This window comes from Metarhizium brunneum, chromosome 7 (genome assembly GCF_013426205.1).
Source record: "Metarhizium brunneum chromosome 7, complete sequence".
NCBI lineage: Eukaryota > Fungi > Ascomycota > Sordariomycetes > Hypocreales > Clavicipitaceae > Metarhizium > Metarhizium brunneum.
Window position 1 is genome coordinate 1,122,471 of NC_089428.1, and position 25,576 is coordinate 1,148,046.

A 25,576-nucleotide genomic window follows, 5' to 3' on the forward strand; every position below is an offset into this window, starting at 1 on the left:
CGCTTAATGATACCTCGACATATAAAATGGGTGGCGGAGTTGGAATACCACGCTGTGCTTGAGGCAGCGGGGGTAGGTAGCTGAAATAAACAGCGAATACTGGCATTTCCATTTTCTTTTTGGCACGGGGTCATGCTTGACGATGCATCGGGTTTAGGTGTTTAGAATAGGCAGGGCGGGATGCAAGCAGTCCACGCCGCGTCTTTGTATAAGAATATTGAAACTGCTACATGGGGACTTGCGGGACGCACCTCGGCCGAGGGTCTGGTGAATATGTCAGCTGGTACAACTGTGATCAATGACGAGACGTCTTAGCCCGGCGTGCACCACAGGGGCCTGCCCGTTTCACCCGCCGAGCCTGGACCATGAGATGTCGTGAAGACGGCCTGGCAGCTCTCTGATATAGACACTCTCCTGGCCATTTCCAGAGACGGCACGTCGGTTATGTATACCCTGCCGCCCGCATCCCGGGGGTGACCTTCAAGTTTGGGACCCTGACAGTCCCCGAATTCGCACTTGCCTTTCTTTCTGCCCTGCTCGCATTGGCACGGAGCGGGAGCTGCTAGGCGCTCCATCGCCTCCTTGACGGCCGCCTTGACTTGCTCTTCATACAGAGGCAGGGGTGTGTTTCTCGCCTTGTTAACCTGCTCTTGGAGTGTTTTGTAACATGGGGCAATTCGGGGATAGTCACGCCCAAGATGGGCGCAGGGGAGGTGCCCGAACCACTCGTCAAGGAACTGCTTTTTGAATTCGCGCCCTAACTTGACCGTGTAATTAAGCGCTATGCCCTCAAGCTTCACATGTAGCTGATGCTTGGCTTCTGCTATCGTGGCACAGATTTGCCGCTTCAGCTCCGGCCGCACATGGGCGCCGACATCAGCATTACCTTGGTCCTGCTGTGCCGCGGCAGAAATTGTCGCGTTTTCCGACAGGACCCTGTGCGCGGCGTGCAAATCGCCCGTGAGCTGCGACGCCTGGAACAAGGTGAGTATCTGGTACGTGGCGTGGCGAACTGGGTAGTCGCGTTGGCCAAGAACTCGTCTCCTTTAAGATGGGCAAGCAGCCCGTCCAGGTTGCGACGCCAGCCCTCTGCGCCTTTTTAGGCGAGGACGTCGCCGTCCCAGAATTTGCTACGCTCGTTTTCTGCCTTGATCCAGGTGCCGAGCGCTTCGCCTACTTGCATGACTAGGGCGGCTTCCTAAAACCCGGCGACGAGGAGGGCGTCTTGGGCAAAGCACAGCGCGGCGTGGGTGGCGGAGGCGTGTCCCCGTTCTACCTCGTCGGCGGCGAGCTATACGGCGAAGCCAATTCCGGGCAGGATGGATGCCACGATGGCCGGCTTTATCTAAGACGCTGGCATCGCTGGAGAAGACGTCTGCCACGGCTTTGCCGTAGAGGGCGAGGCCGGCTACAGCTAGGGCACCTCTGGCAATCTTGTTGGTAAAACCGGCGATTCTGTCAACCCGCGGCGCGGTAAACTCTGGCAGTCGTGTACTCAGCTTAGTATACAGCTTATCCTGCTTGGCCACGCTGCTAAAATTGTACTCTTCTAAAAGACAATTAAAGCTTTCTTTAGATTTCTTGCTGGTTTCCGCTATGAGTTCGCCGTCTTGCGTCTTTTCGACGGTAGGCCCCTTACTTTCCGCGTCCTTGGCATTGGTGTTGACGGCGACGCAGGGGACGCCCGCCCGTTTGCAAGGGAGAGAAGCACCCCTGGGCTGGTCTATAATTTTCCCTTGGTGCAAATCATATCGGTTAATGACGAATCGATCCGCGTCAATGCCGGGGTCGTCACTGTTAAGAAGAGCGAGTCGTGCCTCTCCGTATTCCAGGACCTTTTCGGATTGAGCCTACGGTGATGGGTCCCAAGTTGGGTCATGGTCAGTCCGCACATTTGGGACGCCGAGGGTTTGACTGTGCAAAGACCAGACGAGTAGGTATAGTAGAATAAAAGGAACTGTCATGTTGCCGACTGTTTACAAGACTTGGCGTTATACTTGCGGCGGTAAGGCCATGTAAGCTTCAAGAAAAATAGTATTGACTTCGATCCAGGTTAAGAGCAGTTTTATATAAATTTCGTCCAAGTTGCCTACATCTGTGCGACTATGCAGACTATAAACAGCGCATCGTTGAAGCCCTCAGGGATAGCGGTCTTGTATCCAGGCCAAGTACTATAAACCTCTATGCCAACCGTTGCACGTTGGAACAATATTGCAATTTGCGACTATTACATTGGTCATGTTGCCTAGGGCGATTTCTTGATGTTTTAATGCAGAAAATGATGAGCGGCCCTCATCTTCATCTTGATACTATGCGGGCAAGATTCAAAAAACAGGTGGCTACGGTCAAATTGTCTGCCATGGTAGACATGGATGGTTTTTCGTCGGGACTCGGTGTCTGAGCAACCATGGCCGCTGTTCTGGACCAGAGCGGGGCCGTGGACGGCGTCTTCCGAGTGGGAAGAAGCGACGGACCCACCAGACGTCTTTGGCGCGAGCTGAAGCGAGCTGAATAACTGGCAGTACAATATAACCCCCCTGCAAGTTTAGCCATGTGTGATATTAGTAGATGGGGCCGGCTGTGAGGTTATAAGCTATTGGCTATTATTTTCAAGAGCTTAGCCGAGAAATTTAATCCTATCAAAGTAATACAAAGTATAGTAATTTTCTAGTACCTTTACTCTGCTTTATATATATAATATTTTTTATAAACGCTTTATCAGGCCCCTGGCTCCTGTTCGCTCTACCAAAAGATACTGCTAGCCAAACTTACAGGGGTTGGATTGTGCAAGTGCTTGGACGGACCAGCTGCATAATAGTCATGTCTGTACGGTCCATGCTGGTCTCTCATGCAACACCCTTTGTGCAACCGACATCTGTCCGAAGAACCACATCATCTTCTTACAGATGGCCATGGCTCCCAGACAAAAAAACTTTTGTAAGGCTGCTGCTGCTACAGAGAAGCTGGTTGTGCACCGATTAACTGCACAGTGCACAGTGCCATGTATTAACCCCCAACGCCACCGCGACAAGGGCTCAAGGCTTGGGGCATCATGACCCAACTCGTCGAATAACAGTCTTTGGTAGTCAAGGTCCTTGGTTTCTTCAAGGCCTAGTTGACTCTCGCGATACCTTGATTTGTTGTTGTGTAACCTTGGTGGACGGGACCCTTCATCTAGCCATGGTTGGAACCCACCTGCGGTATTACGTGATTATTCTGTGACGGTTCTGTGACGGTACAAGGGAACCCCTTTGCTTTAGGACTTGAATAGCTCGACCGAGGAAGCTCTGACTCTCTTTGTGAGTAATCGCTTTATCCGAGTCGCATTTGACTTTGCTCGTGCACTTGTTCCGTCACAGCGACTTGGACAAAGCGATTATGTAAAGAGAGCACTACGAGGTTCCAAAGGAAGAGCTGACTCATGCCATCTAGATCTCAAGGTGGAGATTTTCCCTTACATATCCCCCCCGTTATTTCTGTTGTTTCCAGGTTTTCAAGTCGTATATTTGTATTATAAAGCTTAGAATCTTACTACGTGTAATAGTTTGTAGCAGGAAAACCCGCAAAAGAAAAGATACAAAAGACGGTGAAAACGGTAAATATACTAATAAATTACTACAAACATAACAGCCAACGGGGCTCTGATTAAATGGTTCAACTAGATAGCTTGCATCCATCGGCAACAGACTGCATCTAGTAGCAGCTTTCAACGATGGCTAGTATCTAAAGGCAACTGGCTTTCATGGGCAGCAGCCTGCATCCATTGGCAGCAGTCTGCAACAGTAGCTAGCCTTGATCAATTGGTTCAGTTACGCAGCTTCGAATCGTCGGGCCTGTGAAGACCTTAAGCTTATAAAAGCCTGTAAGTTTTGTTGGAAGGTCTTGCAAGACCGATAGATTGGGGCGATTCTGCCTCTCCGATTTAACACAGCCTCGTAAGGGCTTCGGTCGGATAGTCGGCTGTATTGGAAGCTTTATATCGGTCGGTCGGCTAGACCGTTGACCTCTTCAATTGTCGATGGCTTTGGAGGCTAGCAGCCGGGTTCGGGCTGTGATGGCTATAAATGAATTCAAGGATGAAGGCAAAGGTCATCCGGAAGGTCGTTGCATAACCGGGCCTGCAATCAAGTAGCTAGGGGTATGACTGTAGAAGGTTCGGTGCCCCTGAGAGGCCTCTCATGATATTACATATCGCGAGATGACTGCCTGGGTGAAATCACCAAATTTGTATTGCGGGAAACCCAGTATAAGGGTTTAGTACAAATAAAAGGTGAAAATGACTGATAAAAGTCGATGGTATTAAAAGCTAGATATTGCCATCGTGGGCTCCCTTTTATGGTGTTGAGCCATCAATTGATCTCGCTACCCCTTTTCCGGGCCCCACTCCAGCTGAGGGGCTTAATTTTGTTGGTCCATGTCATGACCTAGTTTAAGCTTAAAAGCGAGTGGGCGCGGGAGCCGATAACATGACAAGGGCCATCTTTAGTCACCCAATTAGCACGACTCGCAGTGCGGATATAGGTGGGTCTGAGCCCGTTCGGCTTGACCCTTGAATGTCAACTTCACAAACATTTCTTATTACCATCACAGCGCGCATCATGGTACAGAGGCCAGGTTGTAATTTATATCGCTTGTAAATGCCTATAAATGTGTCGCACATTTTTCATGGCGCCTAAAGCAAAAGATACACAACTCAAAGTCGCAGAGAAGACTATTCGGAGACCACCAAATTCTGACTAGACTTGATCGGAATGGTTCATCATTTCGTCTGCAAAGCTCTGGATGGTACCACCAAGTTCTTTGAGCTCTTTCAACAGCGCGTTTAAGTCCTCTTCCTGGTTCATGCCGCCGGACGGCACAGACTCTGCCTCTTGACGCCGGTTGAGGTTTTGCGTCGCGACATGGCCGGGTGCATTGGCGCTCGCCGAGACGGCCATCAAGGATGCGGCGACTGCCGCCCGCCAAGTCAGTCAGGCCCGGCTTCAAATATCGGGAATTGGCATATTTTGACTTACAGGCCAGAGCAGCAGCTGCAATGCGAACCATTTTGGTATTCAGGTTTCGGTGGTGAGCTTTGTGGATGGTTGTGAGAAGGAAGATGGCAGACGGATCGATGTGCGAATCATGGGATGCACCAACACTTTATTCCACCGACTTGGGCAGAGACTTATATAATTTCTCAGACAAGAAGGATCCCCATACACAAATCAAGCCCGTATCCGCCACCGTGCCTCTGGTTGTTAGTGGTAGGCATGACTATCACATGACGGGCATAATGGAGGCTGTGATATAGTCGGGGGTCGAATTCAGCAATCCCGTTCCTTCAATAACCATACGAACATTGTTCAACAGACTCTTAGCGCAGGTGTCATAGCGTTAACCCCGATTATTGGACCGGTACTGTACGTTGCCGACTACCGAATTGGTCGGTAGTTTAATCTAGACCTTGTTATATGGGCCAAAGGAGATGAGCATCATGCCGATGCAGCGTCTGTTTGACTTGAGTGGAGACTTTGCAGTGTGAAAATGACCGTACGAGCTGCAGTGGAAAGCCGTCAAAGGAGGTACATATTTCAATTCCCCGAAGATCTTGCATTTCTGGGGTCTCCCATATTGCCTCGGCCCACCCACTCGGTCTATTGTGATTCCGAAATGATATCATACTGGGCTACCTGACAAGGAAAAACGAAAAAACTTGCTCTGCATGACTAAACCTCCATGTATATTATATCCCAAGGGTCTTTTCTCGTGAGAACTACCTGCCACTTCCCGAGAAGTTCATATCCCAAGGGTCTCTTCTCGTGAGAAATTCCTGCCACTTCCCGAGAAGTAGCATGATTCAAAACCCTTCATCAGGTCTCCTACTTTTACATCAGCTTCACAGGGATCCCAATAGTCGCCAGTGGAATATATAACTCATCCCGAAAAATTAGTAACTGAGTTTTGAACGGCCCATCACGGTCAATGCCGTACATCGTGACTCTCGAGATACCCGAGCAAATAGGGTCATGTGGCATCAGACATGGCAAACGCACCCCCACGAAGCCGCAGCCCGACATGCTACAATTCAAGACGAAGAAGTTTGGATCCATAGAAAATACGACCTCGCTTAATGCAGAGTACTGTTCACGCGCGATTACACGGATGGTTTGGCATCATTCCACCACCTGATTCAAGCTTCGCGTTTATGCATCGGCTTCAGAAATGGATCAGCTGTCATGCGAGGCTAGGCAATGGGGAATCAGAAACTTTGTTCCAAGTCCTGGCTGATGACGCAGAATACCATATGCCGGTAAATCAACAAGTATGAATAAATACATCTACGCCGTCCTCTCCTGTCCTAATCATCCATCATCTCACTCATTCACTCATTCCATAGTTTCATTTATTCGTTGCAAGAACACTCCCTTGGCCGATACGCCCGCAACATGCGGTTCAAACATTTCCTAGCCATTTTTGGCTCTGCTCTAATAGCAGCCGCCTACTCCACGCCCGGCGCCTACGAGCGACTCTTGTACTACTATGCCTACAAGCTAGACAACATGGGCGGCGGCAAAACCATTGCCGGCGGGTGCCCAGGGCCCGAAAGCGGCTGCAGTTTTGACCAGTTTGTCCACTTCATCGAGGGCCGCGGCCCCAGCGAAGCCACCGTCAAGATCACGTCTGAAGAGTTCCCCCCAATCGAGCCAACCGTCGAGCTGCTTGTGAAGGCAGGCAAGACGGGCACGATAGCAGAGTCCCGCATCATAAGCAACGCAAAGGATTACCCAGACCTCTTCAAGAAGCTGGGAACCAATCTCTCCGGCATCCTGCAAAAGACGCAGGGATTCAAGCACGGCACGCTCAACGGGCAGGCGCTCGAAGACACGCTCCGGGAAGTCAGAGCAAACATTGTGCTATCCATGAAGCGCGTGTTCGACGGCCGTGTGCGGGCCACGATTGACAGCTTCAAGCCGTACGAAGGTTTGAAAGTGGTAACGAATGGGGCCACGGCCATCGACTTTGACCAAACCGTCGCCGAGAACAAGGGAAGCATTACAAAAGAGAAGCTCCAGGAACTTTGGGACCAGCATCTTGGAGGCCGGCAGGTTACGGAAAAAATCGTGGCCGAGTTCAAACCCCTGGCCGAGTACACGCCTACCATCAGGGAAAATGCCGAGGGGCAGATAAACCTGGAGGAGACGTTCAAAACCGCCGTTGAGGAGAATCCTTGGATGAAGGCGTCTTGGTTCAAGAAGAAATATCTACACAGTGTCCGGGGCAACCACCAAACAAACATCAAGGAGCTCAACACGGCGCTCGAAAGCATTGAGCCGCTCGTGTGCGCCACGTCCAAAGCTCGCAAGCGAGAGGTCGCAAGACTGGACAAGCGGCAGGGCGTCAATGCTTGCTTCTCCTGGGAATTCCCCGAGATCAAGGAAATTATCGACCTCCCGCCGGTTGCGGAAGGGTCCGAAGGCGTGATCGATGCCGAGACTCTTGCGACTGGCCGCTTCGTCGAAAGGGCCAACAGGGCCAACCAGGTGTCGTCGGAGGAGTTTGAAACGGCCATTGGAGAGCGCCTGCCCAAGATACCAGACTCGTGGTTGAAGAACGGGGTCAAGACGTTCCACGAGGCCCGAGAGCAGATCGGATACAAGCCCATGGAGCCGACCTCGGCGGACCTGGTCCCCGGCCGCGGCGGAAAGCTCTCCGGCACTCTTGGAAAGCTGGCCGGAGCCGCCGGGGGTGCCCTGTGGGTGAATGGCATCGTCCAGGCCTTCCGGACGAACAGCACCGACTTGGACAAGGCCGCCGCCTTCACAGCCATCGTCCCCTTTATAGGCTGTGGCGTCACCACGGCCGCCGGCGCCGAGAAGGGCCACGATATCGATCTCGTCACCGTAGACGCCGTCTTGTGCGGCATCGCGGATGTCCTTCTTTTCGGTCCCTTGGCCCCGTTTGGCTTCGCGCTTCACTTTGTCCGATTCGTCATGAGCTTCTTCCCCCATCCTCCCGAGCCGCCGAAATTTGAGGAGATGCGGGAGAGTCGCGATGATTCCTGGGCCGAGGCGCTTAGCAAGGTGTACGGAACCGTCTACTCGAACAGTCGCACAGACCCGACGCAGTCTTTTGCCGCCAAGTTGGAGAGCGTCTTTGCCATTGATGCCGTGAGCGTGCTGTCCGAGGCCGCCGGGAGAATTGGCGCGTTGAATGCGAGCGGCTCGCCCGATCTCTACCATCCCAGTGCGTTGGGCGAGGGAGAGACAGTCGACCTGGCCGTGCTCGAAAAAGGAACCCTGCAGGCTATTCACAAGATCCGTGCAGATAGGTGGAATGTGGTTGCCCGCCGGCAGCGCGAGTTCCTCCTGGACATACCACAAGAGTTTGCGAATGGCACAGCCTTCTCGCTGTCAGAGTTGTCCAAGAAGGTCAATGATGGGTTTATCGAGCACATTAATTCGGATAAGTTTATCGAGAATTTCCGCGATCAAAGCCGACTGGACGATATTGCTGACGCTGTGTTCGCCGGCGGTCCATCCGTTAAACCCATTGACCATTACTCCGAGGCTCGCACGCAGATGAAGGAGGTTGGCAGACGTCTCAGCGAGTCCCTTCCACCACTGCCACAGGCGTTGAATGTTGCCTTTGTCCTCGGCCAGTCCAAGGGAATGGCGTTTGCTCAGAATGAGACGCTGGACTTGCGCTCTTACTTTGACACGGAGGTAAGGGAGGCATTGGTCGAGGACATACCGCATCTTTACCGAGACTTAATCCTTATCCGGCACACGCACCAGACCGCACTATTCCTCCAGGGTCGTCTCAAGGAAGAGGAGTTTGATGACTCTGTCTTCCCCGTTGATCATCCCGCTTTGCTCAAGGGACTTCGACTCCTCGCTGCCATGAAGTTTGGCAAGATACACGAAGCCGAAAAGATTGAGCATATGGACAAGGTTCTCGGCAGAGACTCCATGGGTCGTCACCCTACCGCACACCCGGACTTTACGAATCCGTCCATTCCTCCCCTTACGGCCCTAAAACCCCGAAAGCATAAGCTTCTGGTAAGTCTGGCCATCGGGCTCTTGGAGGTCGTCCGCGACAGTCAATTGAACGACGACATGGCGCAGTATCTGAGGGACAGCTTGGCGGAAACCCGGTCAAAGAACTGGGAAGCAATGCAACAGAGATTCAAGGCAATGCAGGCGGTTCTGAAGAAGATTTCCCAGCGAGACGTTGGCGGTCCCCCTACACCTGAAGAGTTCCTGAACAAGCACCTGAAGAGTTGCGTCGAGGAGAATGGGTCGAAGACAGAAACCTGTAGACACGTTGTCGAGAGTTGCTACTCTGCCGATGACACGTCGGACGGCTTTGCCTCTGAATGCATACGTGATGCGTTCCTGCCCGACGAGGAAGCCGGGCGAAAGATGCGAACCAAGCAGCGAGAACTGTGTAGCAAGTTCCCCGGCCCTCGCGAGTGTACCCGCGCCTTGAGATCTTGCGGCGGGACGTGGCCCAAGTCCAGAATCCAAGTTATCTGGGCGTGCGCAGCCAAGGCTCTCCCCAAGACGGACGGGGCGGATGCGGATGCGGCCGTGATGCCGGGAAGCACGAGCTGAAGGGGGAGAAGCTGTGCATCTCCTGCGCCATCTCGAGTTGGGCATCTTTGCGTAGCTTAGTTGTGGACGGTGGAAACGATGCAGGTGTTTTGAATACCTATCTGGACCTTGCTGTTGATAGCTTAACTTGTAGTCTAGTTAGTTGAATCCAAGCTTGTTTCAGTTTCATGTACACGTCTCTTTTTTTCCCCAACATGTTAAAGACGAGTGGTTGTGTTCCCCTAAGTTGACTGATACACTCACGGATGCTTACGGATTTGAGGTGCAACAAGGCTATATATATACAGCAAAAGTACCAGACTCCACAAGGGAGATGAATTAGGTCATGGAAACAAACTTTACAGCGGCCTTTATGACGTCCCAGGCGAAATACCGGGCAGAAAACTTGGCAGGTGTGTCGCACAGCACCATTGTATGGTACAGCTTGGGCTGCGACCTGATCTTGACAGACTTGGACAGAGCATGACTACATGTCATTAGGCAGCTTGCCGTTTTGCACTACTTCATTCAAGTACAAACGCCTTGTCTCTAAACCCAAATTGTATGACTTCCATCTCCTTGCAAGTTGTGCAGCAGAACTCATCATAGAACTCACCAAGGTTGGTCCGTCAGGGTTGCAAGATAGGCTTTGTCTTGGTTCTTAGAAAGCCAATCTGCAAGAATCTTCCTTGCAGCCCTCGTGTCAGCATGATCGTAGTAATGCGTGGCCACGAATCCGTAGATGAGACCGTCCACACCAACGCCCATCAGTTGGTCTGCCTGTTTTCCGTTGTTTTCCGCAATCGTCCATCCAAAAACTTTGCCAAAGTTTTTCGACTGAGCACCCTCGCGGAGCTGTGGACAAATCTGATTGCCACTACTTTCGCAGTTGCCAAAGTTCCACGCCGGATCAAAAAGTCCTTTGGTATAGACTCGGTTCTTGATAGAGGCCGGACCTTTACTATTAAAAACTTGGTTGGCATCAGCCACGTTCCCGTCGATACCAATTGCCTCATTGCTGTTTAAGCCCTGGCTGATGACCTGGTATGCCCGCCCGCTAGTCTGCGAGCTGTAAAACCCATACAACACCTTCACTCCGGCAGGCTGTAGAATATCCCGGGCTAGGTTTCTCAGCGCTTCGATATTGCACGCCGGATAGCGGTCGTCGCAGTAGTCGGGATTCTTGAGATCAAACCAGACAAATATGGCGGTTTTGCCAGCACGCCGCTCTTGTGCAATGGCACTAAACATGTGTTCTGCTGTGTCGCCTCGAGAGGTAAGCGTCCCATCGTGATCGGCATACCACTGGCTACTCCAAGCCGTCATGTCGATTTCAAGGGCATTAGCGCTGTGGTTGAGAGCGTCTCGAACGCCGTAGTCCATGAGGACTCGGTGAGCAATAGCAAAAAATGGTCGGGGGCTGTCAAACGTCTGTTGGAGAATCTTTTCCTTCTCGACATGGTCACCAGAGGCAGCCCGCTCTATCGATCGAGCTTGAATAGAAAGGGGCCATCCGAGAAACGCTGAAAAAAAGAACAAGCTGCTGAGAAGTTGAGATATGGTCATCATTTTCATCCGATTATATCTGCAGTAAGCTTTGCATTTGCCAAACAAACTCGTATCGCATGGGGTAGTCTCTTTATATGTCAAATACTATGCAAGGTTCCCTGGACGGCAAGGGTGCTTTTGCGGCTGCTGGAGTACGAGTACGAGTCTGATAGTTATAACCAAGAGAGTAAATTCGTCAAATTATACTATTACGTGTAGAGATTCATTGCTATGCTTTATCATATATTAAGGTTACTGTAAAAGTAAATTTTATAAGAAGTGAATTTTGTAAAAAGTAAGTTTTTAAAGAAGTAAATTTTATAAAAAGTAAATTTCATAAGAAGAAAATTTTACCAGACTCGGTAAAGTTTATTAATATTATAACTGGATAGGCCCAAAAATGGCTTGGCTGCGCTCTCACCTCTCATCGTTTATTCATCTATTCCACCATGAGCCAGCCACGATCCAACTCAAGTCGGGTCCCATGAACGTTCCATCTCATGCCAACTTGGCCATCACAACCTCGACATTTCCAATCGTCGAGTCCTGCTGCACATCATCTTTGATAACGGAGTAATCAGACGTGTTGGGGTCCCAGTCCAGGATGCTGAGCACGTTAGAGTGCGCACCCCATGGCGCGCTCCAATACACCCGGTAGATCTTGGTCTCGTGCGTGACGTTCCATTCGTCCAGCGTGTACTGGCCCTCGGTACCGATGTCCGCGTCCGACCGCCCGCATGAATGTACCGAGGCCTCGGACTGCGGCGCGATGACTATCTTGTTGATCTCGCTCGGGCCGATCCCGTTGTCCTTGTTGCCGCGATAGAATTTGCCGCTGCAAAGGCTCAATTGGGTCACATAAAGGCTAAGATTGATGATGGGGAAGAGCTGCTTACGATTCGAGCTTGGCGTCCTTGATGCGAATGTCACTCCTGCGCAGGCGACTGCGGTTCTTGATGCCAATCCATTGTTTGTAGGCCATGCTGGTGGAGAGAGTGTGTGAATTGTGTTGTAAGACTTGAATCAAGAGCGCCGATTATAAGAGACTGTAGAAATTGAAGACGGAAGCTAAAGATCGGGTACGTATTTGAAAGAATTCAGCTCCAACTCATCTTTTCGCTGACTTATTCCATGAAGAGCTGGGCTGTTTTTAACGATTTTACCAAGTGTCTCGTTGTTCAGAATATGCTTCGAGCAAGTATGATGGCACCAATTTCACGAATGTACCAGGTATTCAGCTAAATTTCCCACCTAGTCGACTCGGATCACTATACAAATGGTCCAAGCGACCGAGATAAGCTAAACAACAAAGTCATCACCCAGCTGCAGCTCTACAGAAACTGGGTGCGTATCAGAGCTCTTGTCTATGATTGAAAAGCGACCCTAATTGAGTCTCCAGGTAGCCCGAGTGAGCAAGAAGCCCGAAGAGGCCAAGCCGCCGCCCTCGGGCGACTTTCCGACAAAGCTCCAAACTAAAGTATTAGTGAGTATTTCAATACCTAACCAAGACAATGGTGGTTCTATAGTGATAAAGAGTTTCCCAGCTTGCTGTCAAGAGAAGAAAGTACATCGCTCAAAGCATTCGCTTGAGAACCAACCGGAGAACGATATTGTTGACGGAAAAGTGAATATCTATCCTATTCTTGAGATGGGAGTTGTAACGCTGCACCTTGAGGATGCAACGCCGCCCCGTGATAATAACTTTGACTTTTATGTAAAGAAGATCTGATAAGGTTGAGATGGGTTAAAAATAGTCCTTTATCTAGTGCCGATTTTAATTCCTGTGAAAGGCCTCTAGCGAGTTGACTCAACTAGCTAGCCCCTAGCTGTTTACTATCAAGATGAAGCTAATTTTGCACAAAAGTTAGTAATACATCCACACACGAGAAATCGTAGCAAAGAGAATAAGCGGACAAGAGCAGAAATTAAAAGACTAAGACAAATAGGCTTTAGCAAGGTACAGTTATCAATTTTAGAATACACAAGTACTATAAGTATACAACTGCCCTATTTAGATTTCTCTACCAACTAGCTATAATCAAAGAAGAAGTAGAAGGAGAAAATGTCCAGAGATGAGGAGTAATTATTATGTCAACTAGTTCTCTAACCCGCGAGCGTTCCGTGAGTATACTTCTTCAGTTCTAACGCGCCTAGTTTATTTACCTAAACCCCACACGCTCCGCACTCGAACCTCGACTAAGTAGCCGCTGCTTCGCAAGTCGTGATTAGTAGGGACTAATAGTCTTGGAAAGGACCGGACGTGCCCAAGGTCCATGCAGATGACTATATTTCTCGAAGCTTCCACTCCGACGCAGTCGTGTGTGCAAAACGGCGGCAAGCACGGCACAAGGTCTTGAACCCTGCGATGCCATCGTGGAGTCTGCCGTGTGGTGTGCCACTCTCTTAGGGGGGAAGGGCGGACATGTCCATTTGAATTGGTCATGATGCTGATGCTAGACACTAACAAGAAAGATTGCGGCAGGTGTGCCTTTGTTTGATCATGCTGGCCAGTCACGCCGCGTCTCTCTCCTCAGAGTGGCCGACTATGCCGACTCCATCGAGAGTCGTCGAGTCGTGTCTCCCGTTAAACCAGGCCACCTCGGTGAGCTCTTGCCGGACTCGGCGCCGATAGACCGCCACGGAGCTCAAGAGTGTCGTTCTGGACTGGGTTGCCAAGGCCCCAAGGCTACCAGAGTGCTTTCACAGCACCGGAGCGAAGCAGCGAGGCGGTGTTATCTACGGGTCGGCCGGCGAGGCTATCATCCTGACCATGACGGCCGCGAGGGAGAAGTACCTCACCCTTCTCCTTGAGGAATACCACGCCATGGCCAACATGTTTAGCCCCTTTCACTTGATTTGGCCCGCACAAATAGCTACTACTAACCTTTGACTGCTCCATGACATTTGTTAGGAATTGTACTGACTTTATTACCGCTGAGCCTTGACCATTACTGGGAATTGTTGTTGGAGATTAGCGATTGAAGATGTCAGGTAGGTTATTTATCTGGCTGATTACCTATGCATCTAGCCACAACAACGCCATAGTCGTGAGAGAGTAAGATACAACACATTGTCGGTGGTGGTAGAGGCCCGCCTTACCGTCCGCCTTGGCATGTTTAAGAACAGAGATCCGCGATAGGCCCAGAACAAGATTCCACATTGTACCTTGAATCTCTGCTCTTGTTCAAAGCCATCTCAAAATTCCACCAGATAGCCTCGTCCACCTTCCGCGCCATTTCCGCAATCGATTGTCCGTGTGGCATCCAAATCGCCTTTTCCATCAGCGTATAGACATTCTATTTTTTTTGTAGTCTTCTCCTGCAAAGACGAATTTGTTACCGTACTCAACCCCATAATCGGGTGCATAGCCTTTCTCCTTCAGATGTTTACCGACTTTGTGCCACATCGCTTGAGGATTCACACCTGGAGGCACTTTCGGTTTCAATTTCAATGTCACACTTTGATCCTCCTGTTCTTCCGTTGTGTAGACGTCTTCAAAGCCCTCGCACCCTTCCAGAGAGTTAATGGGGTGCCTGTCCCCCCCCTCACCCGTCGTTATAACGATATCAAGGCTCCGTCCCCATTTCTTTTATTCCGATACCATAGCATATTAGCACTCTGAAGGTTGTTATTGTAAAAATCGAAAAGTAATGAAACGGCTTACATCTCTCAATGTCTCCTTCTTCTTCGTACCCATCTTCCTCTTTATACCAAAATTGTAATTTGCGTTTATCGAGGGATTGATATTTATGGCAGGCGTTAAATATATCACAGAGTCGGTGCGTGTATTCAAGCAGGAAACTAGATTTCTGTTTCTGCTGAATGCGAAGAGGATAAAAGGGCGATAATATCAGACAGTATAAAGTAAAGAGATAGTCTGGATTCTGGCTAGCTCTCTTCTGGGATACCCTGCCATTAAATACTACTCTAGACTGATCTCCTAAATCGACTGCGCTCATGACTTGACGCAAACACAATCAGAACCGGGTGCCTACCGTACAAAGATGTGCAAACCATAAGAATAAAGCCAGTAGTTTTAAAAGAGTTAGCAGACAATAGTGACAAAGGTCTGACGGACCAAGACGCTGAAAGAATGACGAGACAAAGGTTTTAAAAGCACAATGGGTAGATGAAGACTGCAAGAGGCCCACTAGAGTCTAGACAAAGGCTCTCAAAGATTCACGGGAGATGAAGATTGTAAGAGATTGCGCAGACAAAGGCTCAAAGGATCCACAAGACAAAGACTGTAAAAGATGCACCAGACACAGGTTTCAGAAGTGCCACATGATGGAATAGGAGGGTGAAGGACTGTGCCGCCGCGGTTCAAAGGCTTTGGGCAGTTGCGTCAGCACGGGGAGCTCTACGTGGTCCGGGCACAGTAGCAGAGGTCTTTCTGTACAGAAATTGCAGCGTCCACCACGCTTCATTGATTGTGTTCCATGCAAATTTGCCGTACTCTGACCCGAGTATTCCGCCTCGGCCTGGTGCCAAGAAATAGGTCAATACTTTCAATCTCATGCTGTTGAAGGGGTCCTTGGCCAAGCTGATCTAGGTGGAGGAGGAGTTTGTTTTGAAAGTGTTTTTGATGAATATGGTCTTGACTCATTAGCAAGACTACCATGGCGATGTGTGTTCTTGAGTGGCGGCGTGAGGTTGGAACCACCAAAACCAGTTACAAAAGCAGCTTCTATACACAGCCTTATTCCTCTATTCCGGAGCGTAATACTCGGCCAACGTAAATAAAGCTTTGAGCCATTCCAAGTAACGTTAAAATGCAATCTTAGTAGACTGTCCTTAATATAATACGTCAAGTATATTAATATATGCAAGTATATATCTGATAAGAACATGGGTCAAGATACACTTTATGGACCACTACGAGTCACTCTGATTAAGCATTCTTAGGGACGCGATGAGTTACTCTGACCAGACTTGATAGGGACGGCGGGCCTTAACCGCGGTGCTGGGCCGAGGCTGGTTCCTAATGTCAGCCCGGCACAGTTTTCCGGCGCAGCTGGCCAAGGTTTTTTCACGGCTCCGGTTTTTGTTCAGGACGCTGCGGACCAGTTGACCTGAAGAAACAGGTGAGCGCACGGACATGGTGACTGTTGTCAAAGCAGCTCGGTGGAGATGCATTTATCCAGGGACCATCATGATCACGTCAATCGTAGTAGAGCCAGAGTATACATCATGACATATCTATGCAAGTGAGTAGAGCCAAATCTAGCAATGAGCCGATATACAGTACCTTTATCCAATAATCGAGCGGCATGTGGTTAGAACTGTTATAACTTATGCGCATGTACATAATTTGTCTGGGCACGGACCTGATTGGTGGCAAATTGCGCTTCGTCTCTTGCAACCAATCAATTGTCTGTGCCTGTATCTAAAGAGACTAGTGAGAGCAGGCACGTGGGAGGGCAGCACTTACTCGATCGACATCTTCCATCCCGACGCATCAGCACCATCAATTGATGTCCTATTTCATCCTGTATCAGAGAGGCCCTCTACCTTTCCTGTCCACTCGTTATTTGCTTCGCATCAAGAAGAGCTCCTTCTGTCGTTTTTGTGTCTCTTTCCCGGTCCGCTGCTACTACATTGGCCACGCCACGTGTCGCCATGAGATCATTGAAACACATCGCGGCCCCGCTCGCGGCCTTTGCTCTCCCCTTTACGCACGGCATACGCATTATCCAGACCAACGATGATGGTTGGGCCGAGGGGAATCTTCGCGTCCTCAATGACGCCTTGAATGCCCTGGGACATCAAGTCGTCTTGTCCGCTCCTGCGGAGAACCAGTCAGGCAGAGGTAACTGAGGTTTCGACTCGCGCCCCTGCTCCGCGCCAACTCCTGCTTGTCCACCAGACCAGACAGACTCTCCTGCGCTCAAACGTAACCATCGTGTACTAATGGCTCACGGCGACCGTCAGGCTCCCTGGACAGAGACCCTCAACCGCGCAAAGACCCATGCATGTACGATAGCTGCCCAGCCAACTCTGGCCCCGTTGGGTCCAACGCCACTCGCCCAGATCTCAACTGGGTAAACTCCTTCCCGGCCACTTCTGCCCGCTACGGCATCGACAGCATCGGCCCCAAGCTCTGGAGCGGCGCGAAGCCGGAGCTCGTCGTCACGGGGCCCAACGTGGGCGCAAACCTCTGGCTGGTCGACTGGGTATCTGGCACCGTCGGCGCTGCCTGTTATGCCGCTCACGACGCTGGCATTCCTGCCATTGCATTTTCCGGGGCAAACACGGACACTCACCCTTGGAACACGCCGGCTTCGCTGGAGAGCGCCGTCTTTGCCGAGATTTCCGCAAACATTACCCAGAGCATCATCGACGCGGGAGAGCCATACCTGCCCAAGGACGTCTTTCTCAATGTCAACATGCCCAAGATTGTGGCGGGTGGGAGCTGCTCCAAGGCATCGGACGTCAAGTACGTTCTTAGTCGCATCACGTCGGGCATTTTTTCGACCCCCGACGTCAATTGGTGTGGTGGCTCGCGTCTGCCTTCGGAGCTGCATGTGCATCAGAGCACGCCTTGTTCCGTGTCGATTAGTGTGGGGGATGCGAGCGATAAGACAACGGCCGATGCGGACGCGCAGCAGAAGGTCTTGGACAAGCTGAAGCCCCTGTTGAGCTGCCTGTGAAAACTACGGAGTTGAAATGTAGAAGGAGCCGAGGGATGTGCTGGCGCAAGCGAGAGAATTGAATGGCATGGGAACCAGATGAGAATGTCGACTCAGATGAGACAAAGCTGGCGGTTTCTTTATTACGATGACGGGCTACTAGAGAGACTTGCACTACATCTATTGTGTAGTTGTATATTACAGTTAAATAATCTTGGACAAGTATGGCTCGTGAGTCGACGTGAAACTCCCTTCTGCGGTAACACTTTATATTTGTCACGGGCTATATTTGAGGTTGTGGACCCGGTTATGAGACCTACTCACCATTGACCATTGAAACGAGTTAAAACTTCCTTGCTTGCTGAAATGCCTGTGAGTGCAGATGGTCACCATGTCACCGCCCGCCGGCACGTCGCGAGAAAAGATGTTGCCGACGGGAGGGTAAACGCGTAGGGGCTCCCAGATAATAGCTTCTCATTCTTGGATGGGATAGCTGGGCACCGATTCAGGTCGAATACTTTTGCGTCCCACTGCACTTGAAGCCTTTGCATGTTACTAAACAAGGTAGAGCCCGCGTGCTGACGAGTTGCAAGAACGGGGTAGTCTCCTAAAAAAAAAGGAGTAAAGGACTACTATCATGCATAGTAGATTTGTTAGCTCGCTTCTAATTTCACCCTCGTGACTAGTCCTAGTCTGAACTCTGTGACTATGCCCCAACTTGTGGTAGAAGACGCAATTGATGACTCGTTGACAGATGCTAAATAAATAATGACGAGATGTGTGGATCGACCGTCAAATGGGCAGAGAGTTGCGCCCATCCAACGTAAAACCCAGGTTCTAGATCGTCGCTTCTGCTACAAAAAAACATCATTGACGGCAGGCCAGGCTCCAGGATTGGTGGACGCCCTCACGCCATCTACAGATGCAGGTACATGACTTGTACGTTTGCCGCGTCAAAGGCTAGGCTCTGCGCTTTATGGAGGCCGGTAACAAGATTCTAGAGTCCATGGGAATGAAGACCACTTGTCCAAAACAAGTGGACCGTATAAAGAGAACCAAAGCCCCTCCCAAATTTGAACCTTTGCGTGGACACGACACACGTACTTTGTATTCAACAACTTGACTTGGGACGCTAATACCGAGTAAACGATACTCCCACACAGATCTTGTATCTCGGTCGTCAAGCTATCAACATGAAGAGTCCAATTGCTCTCATCGCCGTTATGGCGGGACTGGCTATTGCCCACCCACTCGCTGGCTCGACCGATATTAGGGGATATTCCGACACTGCCAATACCATTCAGGAGGTCCGGAATAAGCTTATGCGATGCCTGGAGAGACGAGTGAGCTGCTCTTTGTGCTGTAAAATATCCAAGGGAGTAGGCGCTAACATGCCCGGGATGTCAAAGAAACCAATTGGTACCAAACCAAACTGGTCGATTGTCATCGCGTCCCAGTACACGGTAAGCATGCCGTTGCGATGGTTGCCACCAGACAGGCCGGGGCTAATACGAGACTATATGTAGTCCAGAGACGAGATTCTACGAGCACTTGCGGAATGTGAGGGGAGAGAACAGTCATAAGGGTTGGCCGTGGGATATTAGATACGTTGAGATATGTGCTAGAATGGGCGTCGGTCGTTGTATCGAGTAATCGAATATTGGCGTCGGTTGACTCCATTGCGTCTTTTTTCGACTTGGCTTACATCTACAGCTGGATTTTGAGAGGCTAAATACGATAGCCAGTTCCATGCCAAAGCCCGCGCAGAGTGGAATGACCCCCCGCGGCTGTGGTTGCTACTGCTTGCACATGACGCGACGATTTATTCCTCGTGGGGTTCTGGATAGACTTTGGAGACGTGACGACCGGGTTTTGGTGTCGTCCGGAGACGCGCACAAGTTCCCGGCAAAGATTGCATACACCCTCGGCTGTAAGAAATGCTTGAGAGGATAGGGGAGTGGCGAGTCGGAAAACCTCATCGCCTTGTCTAGTTTTAGTGTGCGTGTTGTAATTTCCTAATGTTATGGTGCCTTGCCTTATCCCCTGTGTTTTCAATAACTTGTGCTGCACATCGATATTATTCAAGGGAATGAGCTAGAATCCCATATCCTGCGAATTATGAAATACATTTCTGTACGCTAATATATCAACAGACAAATAAGACTTCTTTTACAGCAGCCCTAGCAAATTCACAGTTTCTCTTGAGAGTTTTGAGCTCATGAACAAAAGATTCAGCCAATGCGCCTATCTTATGCACGTGATGATACCGGCCGACATCCATGCTATCAAGTAGCTAGCAGTCTGCCAATGGAATCAATAGCCTCACTGTACATGCTGTGAATAAATTTGGCAAAGTCAGCCTTGAAGTCCTCGCTAACCCATTCCGCCTCGGAGGACCATGTGCATCTTGTTTTCGTAGCCGCAAGGCTGTCCAAAACAATCCTCCCCCTAGGATTCCTAGCCCTATGGTGGTCGGGGTTTCGTACAAGAGCGTAGGAAATCGTATGTGTGAGGGGGTCGACGCTTTCCAGTCTCTCCGAGACTGTGAATTCTCCCGGTTTAAATGTCAATGTGCGCACTGCTCCAATTCCAAAGCCTTCAACACTTGACGTCATAATGTTTGGAAACCAAAGCCTCTCTGAGCCCCATGCTGAAACAATAGCCCAAACCTCCCCAATCGGGGCGTCGATATCTTGAATAACCGTTGTCACTGGGACCATTTTCTTCTTGTTGTCAGCTAGTTTTGTTACAGAGGCCGTGGCACGTAAGCCTGTGCCATTGAGTACCTACTTAATAGCTTATTTCGCTTCTTCCAGTAACCGCAGGAACGTTTTATGTCAGTCGTCGGCTACGAAATGAGAGGGGCACGTGTGTCGAGGCAACTGTGAATCTCATACGTGTGTAGCACTGGGAATACTGTCCAACTTGTAGGCTTCGGCCGCCGAACTACCATGGAGTACCAACGAAATTTGTAGCAGTGCGTGCGCTGCCAAGCACAGCCGTATAGTCAGCTGTTTTTTATAGCAGGCATATGCCTCGGTGTCGGCGCACCTTCCGGCGCCGAGTCCGACATGCGCATCTTGTGGGGCCGCTTCGGCGATCCACTTCCGGATCCAAGGCGGACCAAATGGGCGCAGATGTCTAAGACAAAGGGCGTCCAGTCACATTGGACAAGTCAAAGGTTCCACTCTTGGACATGATTCTCTCGAGTCCATTGAGTTTACAGTTGGCACCCGCCCCCCTCCCTTGATGAAACTTCATCGTGGACAAGGTGGTGTCCATACATCCCAATTTACATGCATCTCGTTTGGTCGTCGGCAACCTACGAGACGTTACGAGTCATGTCCTCTTCCTCTCTTTATGGCTTTTTTGTCCACCAGAACTAGAGTAGTTAGCCGGGAATTCACAGCAATATCATCCATGTTGGAATATCCGCTTGTCATCCGACCGCCTCCCACCTGTGCCGAAACAGTATTGGTCATCCACTTCGGCTCGGGCTCTATTCTTGGCCGAGCCCGACCTCTGTTCACGATACAAAGATGCCACTCGGCCAAGCACTCCATGTCGTAGTCACTCATTGCAGTGATGTATTTTTGTCATCACCCTCGGCATGGTTTCGTTCCCTGGCCGAGTGACGGATGGGACGGCCGAGCCGCAGCCGCCGCACCACATGCCAACCTCGGCGCGTCCGCCCCGACGACACGATCGGTCTTGCGTCGTGTGCCACCGGAGAAAAGTCCGATGCGACAGACGGTCACCTTGCTCGGCGTGTACGCGAAACGGCTCGTTGTGCGCATATCCACCTTCCAACCAGGCAGTTGGCCGCGTTCGTAAGACGACCATTTCTGATGTCGCGTCCCGCCTGTCCAGCTTGGAGAAGACCATCACGGCTGCAACAATAGACACCACCCCATCTACGCAGCCGTCGGAGCCAGGCCGGGCCTTTGCAGACCATGAGCCGCGGCCCAAGGAGCGCCAGTCACCGAAAATCTTGCTCCACAACCACAATTCAAGCCAGTACTTTGATGATCTATTCACAACTCGTGCGATAGAGGAGGTAAATGGGAACTGGACTGATGCATCTGGGCTGTGTGGCTAATGCTGTGCAAGGATCAGGACCAGCCGTCGCTTTTGCCGAGGAGTGAACATGAAAACCAAGTAGAAGCAAGCGATACACTGCTTGGTCTAATGGGCACCCCGTCGATTCCTATCGCAGCAGATGCCACGAATACCAGTTGGCAGCTGTTGACTCGAGGAGCCGTGGAGCTATGGCGAATATTTACGCAAAATGTCGACCCCTCCATCAAGATACTACATATTCCAACAGCTGAAGTCTTGTTTTTTGAGGCCATTCGAGAACCCAAGGCCGTCTCCAAAGATGCTTCAGTTGTTCTTGGGGCAGTGTATTTCGCCGCTACATCAACACTAGAGGACCACGAGGTCCAGCATGTCCTCGGCTTGAATCGATTCACAGCCTTGCGTCATTTCAGACATCAGTTTCAGCGGAGCTTATCCGCAGCTAATATCTTGGAACACCCCACGTTGCTCCTTTTGCAGGGATTGGCAATATATCTGGTATGTATCTTATCGCCCACTGGCAACAAACACGCAACGAAGCTGACTAGTGCCCTGCAGACAGCGAGCAGAACACACAGCCACGGACGAAGCTCCTGGATCCTGAACGGGCTTGCCCTCAGAATCGCCCAGTCAATAGGGTTGCACAGAGACGGATCTAACCTGGGGTTACGCCCCTTCGAGGCAGAGGTCCGACGGCGCCTTTGGTGGCACATGCTTGCCCGAGACAACCGGGCCGCGGAAGACCACGGCATCAGTTCGTCATGCTGGCTGCCGCCTTCCGACACAAAGTTGCCTCTAAACATACACGACGACGACTTACATCCTGACATGAGGGAACTGCCACCGCCGCAGGCTGGGTGGACAAGGATGAGCCTCCACCTTGTCAATATGGAAATCACACAAACAGTTCACCGTCTGGACAGTTTGTTTACATCGGCGAGCGATTCGAACAGCAAGGAGCTTGCTAGACGGGATATGATGGACCGCATGAGAGACACCGTCCATGCCTATACGAGTTCTTGCTCTTCGTCTATCCCGTTGCACAAGATGACGATGCAACTGGCGCTGTTGATGGTTCACAAGGTGGACCTTGTCACACGCCAGCAGCTGGTCAACATGGACCATCCCGGGCAGAGAGACGTGATGACCACGGAAGAAAATATCGTGACGGCGTGCCGGTGTTTAGAGATATACATGGGGCTCTGGGCAGACGAGCTCCTGCTTCAATATAGATGGTGGCTTCGCAGTTATCCACAGTACCATGTACTTTTATACGTCTTGTGGCACCTGTATGTCCGGCCGGATGGACCCAACGCCGACAGAGCGTGGGAGAATGTCTACAGGCTTTTCGAGATTGAGGAATCGACGCTTAGAGAAGGGGGGTCGGGCTCCAACACGAAATATATTGTTCTTCAGCGGCTCAAGAAGAATGCTGAGGCAATGAGGGGATCTGTTTCGAATAGAAACCTGGCACTAGATGGGGCCTCTCCTTCTACACAGAGCGATAGTCGCGGAACTATTGGTGTCCAAGGCGGATTAGATGATCAGATTGGCATGCAAAGTTTGTACGAGGAAAGCGGTTTTCTGCCCATTTCCATCTGGAACAACTTACTCGATGAGATGAATATTCCTCTGTCCGAGTTCCCTGGGATCTCGTAAATTTGTGCCAGGGGGTAAGACCAGTGTGGTGTTTGAGTGGAAAGGAGATGAAAGGTACCGTGTTGAGACGGATTTTCTCCGTTAAAGGGTATGTGGGCAGGTAGCTGCCGGTAACCTCACGGGTTTTCAAGCCACGTGTCACACAGAAATGGCCTAATGTCACACGGTTACACAAAGGCTACGATCACGGGACCTAGGGAAAAGTCCATCACTGACTTCTTGTACTTAAACACGTCTTTGGTCAGCGAGGCCTTGAGGGAAACCAAGGACCTTTGATACCAAAGACTGTTATTAGATGAATTTAGCTATTGCTCCAAGCATTTCTTGTTGAACCCTTGTCACACCACGGGTCTTTTCTCTACGATTTGGTTTCTAATGGTGTTTGGAGACTGATGTGACGTTGTGAGACTTGCTACCAACTAAGTAAGCTTTTCCCACAGATGTATTATTACTCCTACTTCTATCCTGCGAGAAATCGATTAAAAATGGTTTCATAGCCACCCAATGTCAGCAGTGTGGCTGGCTAGCCTTTCCAACATCTGGTCACAGGGATTCAATAATATCCAGCAATTCTGTCGAATCCGCGTATTGAAGCAACAGAAGTAGCCTTGTACGGCAACTAAGCCATATACTACCCGCAAAAACCGCCGCTGTTGGACAAGAAAAACCGGCATCACAACAAAGACAGCCTCTCGACTTCGGCCGAGATGTCTTGCAATGGATTGTCTGTCCTGTTTGTGTCGTCTCCATCAGGGACCGTATTTGTTTCACCCAAGAACAAATTCAAAGAGTAAATCCTGTCTCCAATCTGCACCGTAGCAACCGAAATCCCACCCTGGTCGTGATAAGGACTTGGAATGCTCCCCAGCCTCTCGGCAGAATTCCAGCTCGCGTCTCGCGAACGAAGCACGACAGTGCCGAGATTAAGATCAGAGACAAGGATGATTCTGCCATTATACCGCGGCGGCATGTAGACGGCGTCAAGGTCCTTCCCAATAGTCTCATTACCATGGCCGAGGGGAATTCGGACCGGCTCTCCCCTTTCACGACGAGTGTCGAAGCGGTACAGTTGCCCGTCCGTCTGGTCTGCAACAAAGAGGTTGTGGCCGCTTGTGGCGAGACCAGTAAAGCCAACGTTGGAAGTTGGAGTGGTACCGACGAACCATGGGACGATGTGCTTGCCATCGGTGCTCACTCGGATTATGCTGCTGCCGTAGGTTCCCAACACAAACGAGTCTCCCTCCTTATTGTGTTCAACGTCTTGGAACCCGCCGTATAAGCCGTGTGAAACGGCTGTCAAGTTTGCCTTAAAGACTGTCTGCCTCGTCTTCAAGTCGTACTTGACGAGGAAGCTATCGCCGGATATATCTTTCCCGAGGGTGTCAAACGCGGCTCCAGCGTTAATCACCACAGAGAGACGATCCAGTGGATCGACTCGTACTCCAGTGGCATGCAAAGCAGGGTTGCCAGTTAGACCCGGGAAGGTAATAACGTTTGTCACGTCATTCTTGGCTGGATCATAGACTGCGACTGAAGCGTTGAATAGAACGCTGCGAACATTAATACGTGCGTGGTACGTCTCAGAAACTCGGCCCTACCTCAAATATGCGACGCATCTTTTTGGGTCAAAGCATGCGTTTTCCGGATACAGTTGAAATGACGAGATGTTCACATCTCCGGGTGGCGGTGAGTAACAACTAATCCGCCCGGGACAAGCACGAGCAGCCGCAACGGCGAAGAGCGTAGCACTGACGAAAAGGCGCATGGTGGATATGTAATCTTGCAAACAAAGCTCTACGATGAGTCTGAGAAACTGTCTTCAGTGGTGGCAAGGTAACCCTATTATACTCGGCGGCAGGGCCCCTTTAATGAGTTGGCAGCTGTCTACGAATTCTGAAATACGTCGACATGCACGTAGTAGCTAATCGCCTGCCATTCATGTCTGTTCAGTGAGGTGGCAGTAACCTCTCCAATCGGACTGCGGCACAGAATCATAACTTGTCCGAGTAAGCCGTGGCCGTCATTCTATGGATTAGACCACGAATCATGTACCGTTCTTGGCGGCGATAACCATACGGTAAATGATGA

The 25,576-nt window shown here is 50.6% G+C and overlaps 10 protein-coding genes across 10 annotated transcripts; 5 read left to right on the forward strand and 5 right to left on the reverse strand.

Annotated features, from left to right (window-relative positions):
* Nucleotides 1-311: 311 nt before the first annotated feature.
* Nucleotides 312-2,409, reverse strand: G6M90_00g108900 (uncharacterized protein; the record flags this gene model as incomplete). The annotated part of the gene is made up of 3 exons (XM_066131765.1): nucleotides 312-1,012; nucleotides 1,277-1,850; nucleotides 2,344-2,409. The coding sequence occupies 3 exons, from the start codon at nucleotides 2,407-2,409 to the stop codon at nucleotides 312-314; spliced, it is 1,341 nt and encodes a 446-aa protein (XP_065987839.1).
* A 2,327-nt stretch (nucleotides 2,410-4,736) lies between these two features.
* On the reverse strand, nucleotides 4,737-5,046 carry G6M90_00g108910 (uncharacterized protein; the record flags this gene model as incomplete). The annotated part of the gene is made up of 2 exons (XM_014688473.1): nucleotides 4,737-4,951; nucleotides 5,016-5,046. The coding sequence occupies 2 exons, from the start codon at nucleotides 5,044-5,046 to the stop codon at nucleotides 4,737-4,739; spliced, it is 246 nt and encodes an 81-aa protein (XP_014543959.1).
* Nucleotides 5,047-6,428: 1,382 nt separating this feature from the next.
* Nucleotides 6,429-9,596, forward strand: G6M90_00g108920 (uncharacterized protein; the record flags this gene model as incomplete). Its single annotated transcript, XM_014688472.1, has 1 exon — nucleotides 6,429-9,596. One exon carries the CDS (start codon nucleotides 6,429-6,431, stop codon nucleotides 9,594-9,596), a length of 3,168 nt encoding a protein of 1,055 aa, XP_014543958.1.
* Nucleotides 9,597-9,914: 318 nt separating this feature from the next.
* SMASE (Sphingomyelinase D) lies at nucleotides 9,915-11,144 on the reverse strand (the record flags this gene model as incomplete). The annotated part of the gene is made up of 2 exons (XM_014688471.2): nucleotides 9,915-10,062; nucleotides 10,192-11,144. 2 exons carry the CDS (start codon nucleotides 11,142-11,144, stop codon nucleotides 9,915-9,917), a joined length of 1,101 nt encoding a protein of 366 aa, XP_014543957.2.
* Nucleotides 11,145-11,621: 477 nt separating this feature from the next.
* Nucleotides 11,622-12,105, reverse strand: ASPH (Asp-hemolysin; the record flags this gene model as incomplete). The annotated part of the gene is made up of 2 exons (XM_014688470.1): nucleotides 11,622-11,958; nucleotides 12,020-12,105. The coding sequence occupies 2 exons, from the start codon at nucleotides 12,103-12,105 to the stop codon at nucleotides 11,622-11,624; spliced, it is 423 nt and encodes a 140-aa protein (XP_014543956.1).
* A 149-nt stretch (nucleotides 12,106-12,254) lies between these two features.
* ELI5 (Tyrosine decarboxylase 1) lies at nucleotides 12,255-14,013 on the forward strand (the record flags this gene model as incomplete). The annotated part of the gene is made up of 4 exons (XM_066131766.1): nucleotides 12,255-12,321; nucleotides 12,379-12,467; nucleotides 12,523-12,606; nucleotides 13,756-14,013. 4 exons carry the CDS (start codon nucleotides 12,255-12,257, stop codon nucleotides 14,011-14,013), a joined length of 498 nt encoding a protein of 165 aa, XP_065987982.1.
* A 2,729-nt stretch (nucleotides 14,014-16,742) lies between these two features.
* On the forward strand, nucleotides 16,743-17,773 carry PHO2_0 (Acid phosphatase; the record flags this gene model as incomplete). Its single annotated transcript, XM_014688469.1, has 2 exons — nucleotides 16,743-16,932; nucleotides 17,055-17,773. 2 exons carry the CDS (start codon nucleotides 16,743-16,745, stop codon nucleotides 17,771-17,773), a joined length of 909 nt encoding a protein of 302 aa, XP_014543955.1.
* A 1,172-nt stretch (nucleotides 17,774-18,945) lies between these two features.
* G6M90_00g108970 (uncharacterized protein) lies at nucleotides 18,946-19,335 on the forward strand (the record flags this gene model as incomplete). The annotated part of the gene is made up of 3 exons (XM_066131767.1): nucleotides 18,946-19,095; nucleotides 19,162-19,215; nucleotides 19,279-19,335. 3 exons carry the CDS (start codon nucleotides 18,946-18,948, stop codon nucleotides 19,333-19,335), a joined length of 261 nt encoding a protein of 86 aa, XP_065987988.1.
* A 2,027-nt stretch (nucleotides 19,336-21,362) lies between these two features.
* Nucleotides 21,363-23,488, forward strand: asaR_1 (C6 transcription factor asaR; the record flags this gene model as incomplete). The annotated part of the gene is made up of 3 exons (XM_014688467.1): nucleotides 21,363-21,809; nucleotides 21,863-22,327; nucleotides 22,388-23,488. The coding sequence occupies 3 exons, from the start codon at nucleotides 21,363-21,365 to the stop codon at nucleotides 23,486-23,488; spliced, it is 2,013 nt and encodes a 670-aa protein (XP_014543953.1).
* Nucleotides 23,489-24,161: 673 nt separating this feature from the next.
* Nucleotides 24,162-25,253, reverse strand: TRI14_4 (Trichothecene biosynthesis protein 14; the record flags this gene model as incomplete). The annotated part of the gene is made up of 2 exons (XM_014688466.1): nucleotides 24,162-25,038; nucleotides 25,087-25,253. The coding sequence occupies 2 exons, from the start codon at nucleotides 25,251-25,253 to the stop codon at nucleotides 24,162-24,164; spliced, it is 1,044 nt and encodes a 347-aa protein (XP_014543952.1).
* Between the last annotated feature and the right edge of the window lie 323 nt (nucleotides 25,254-25,576).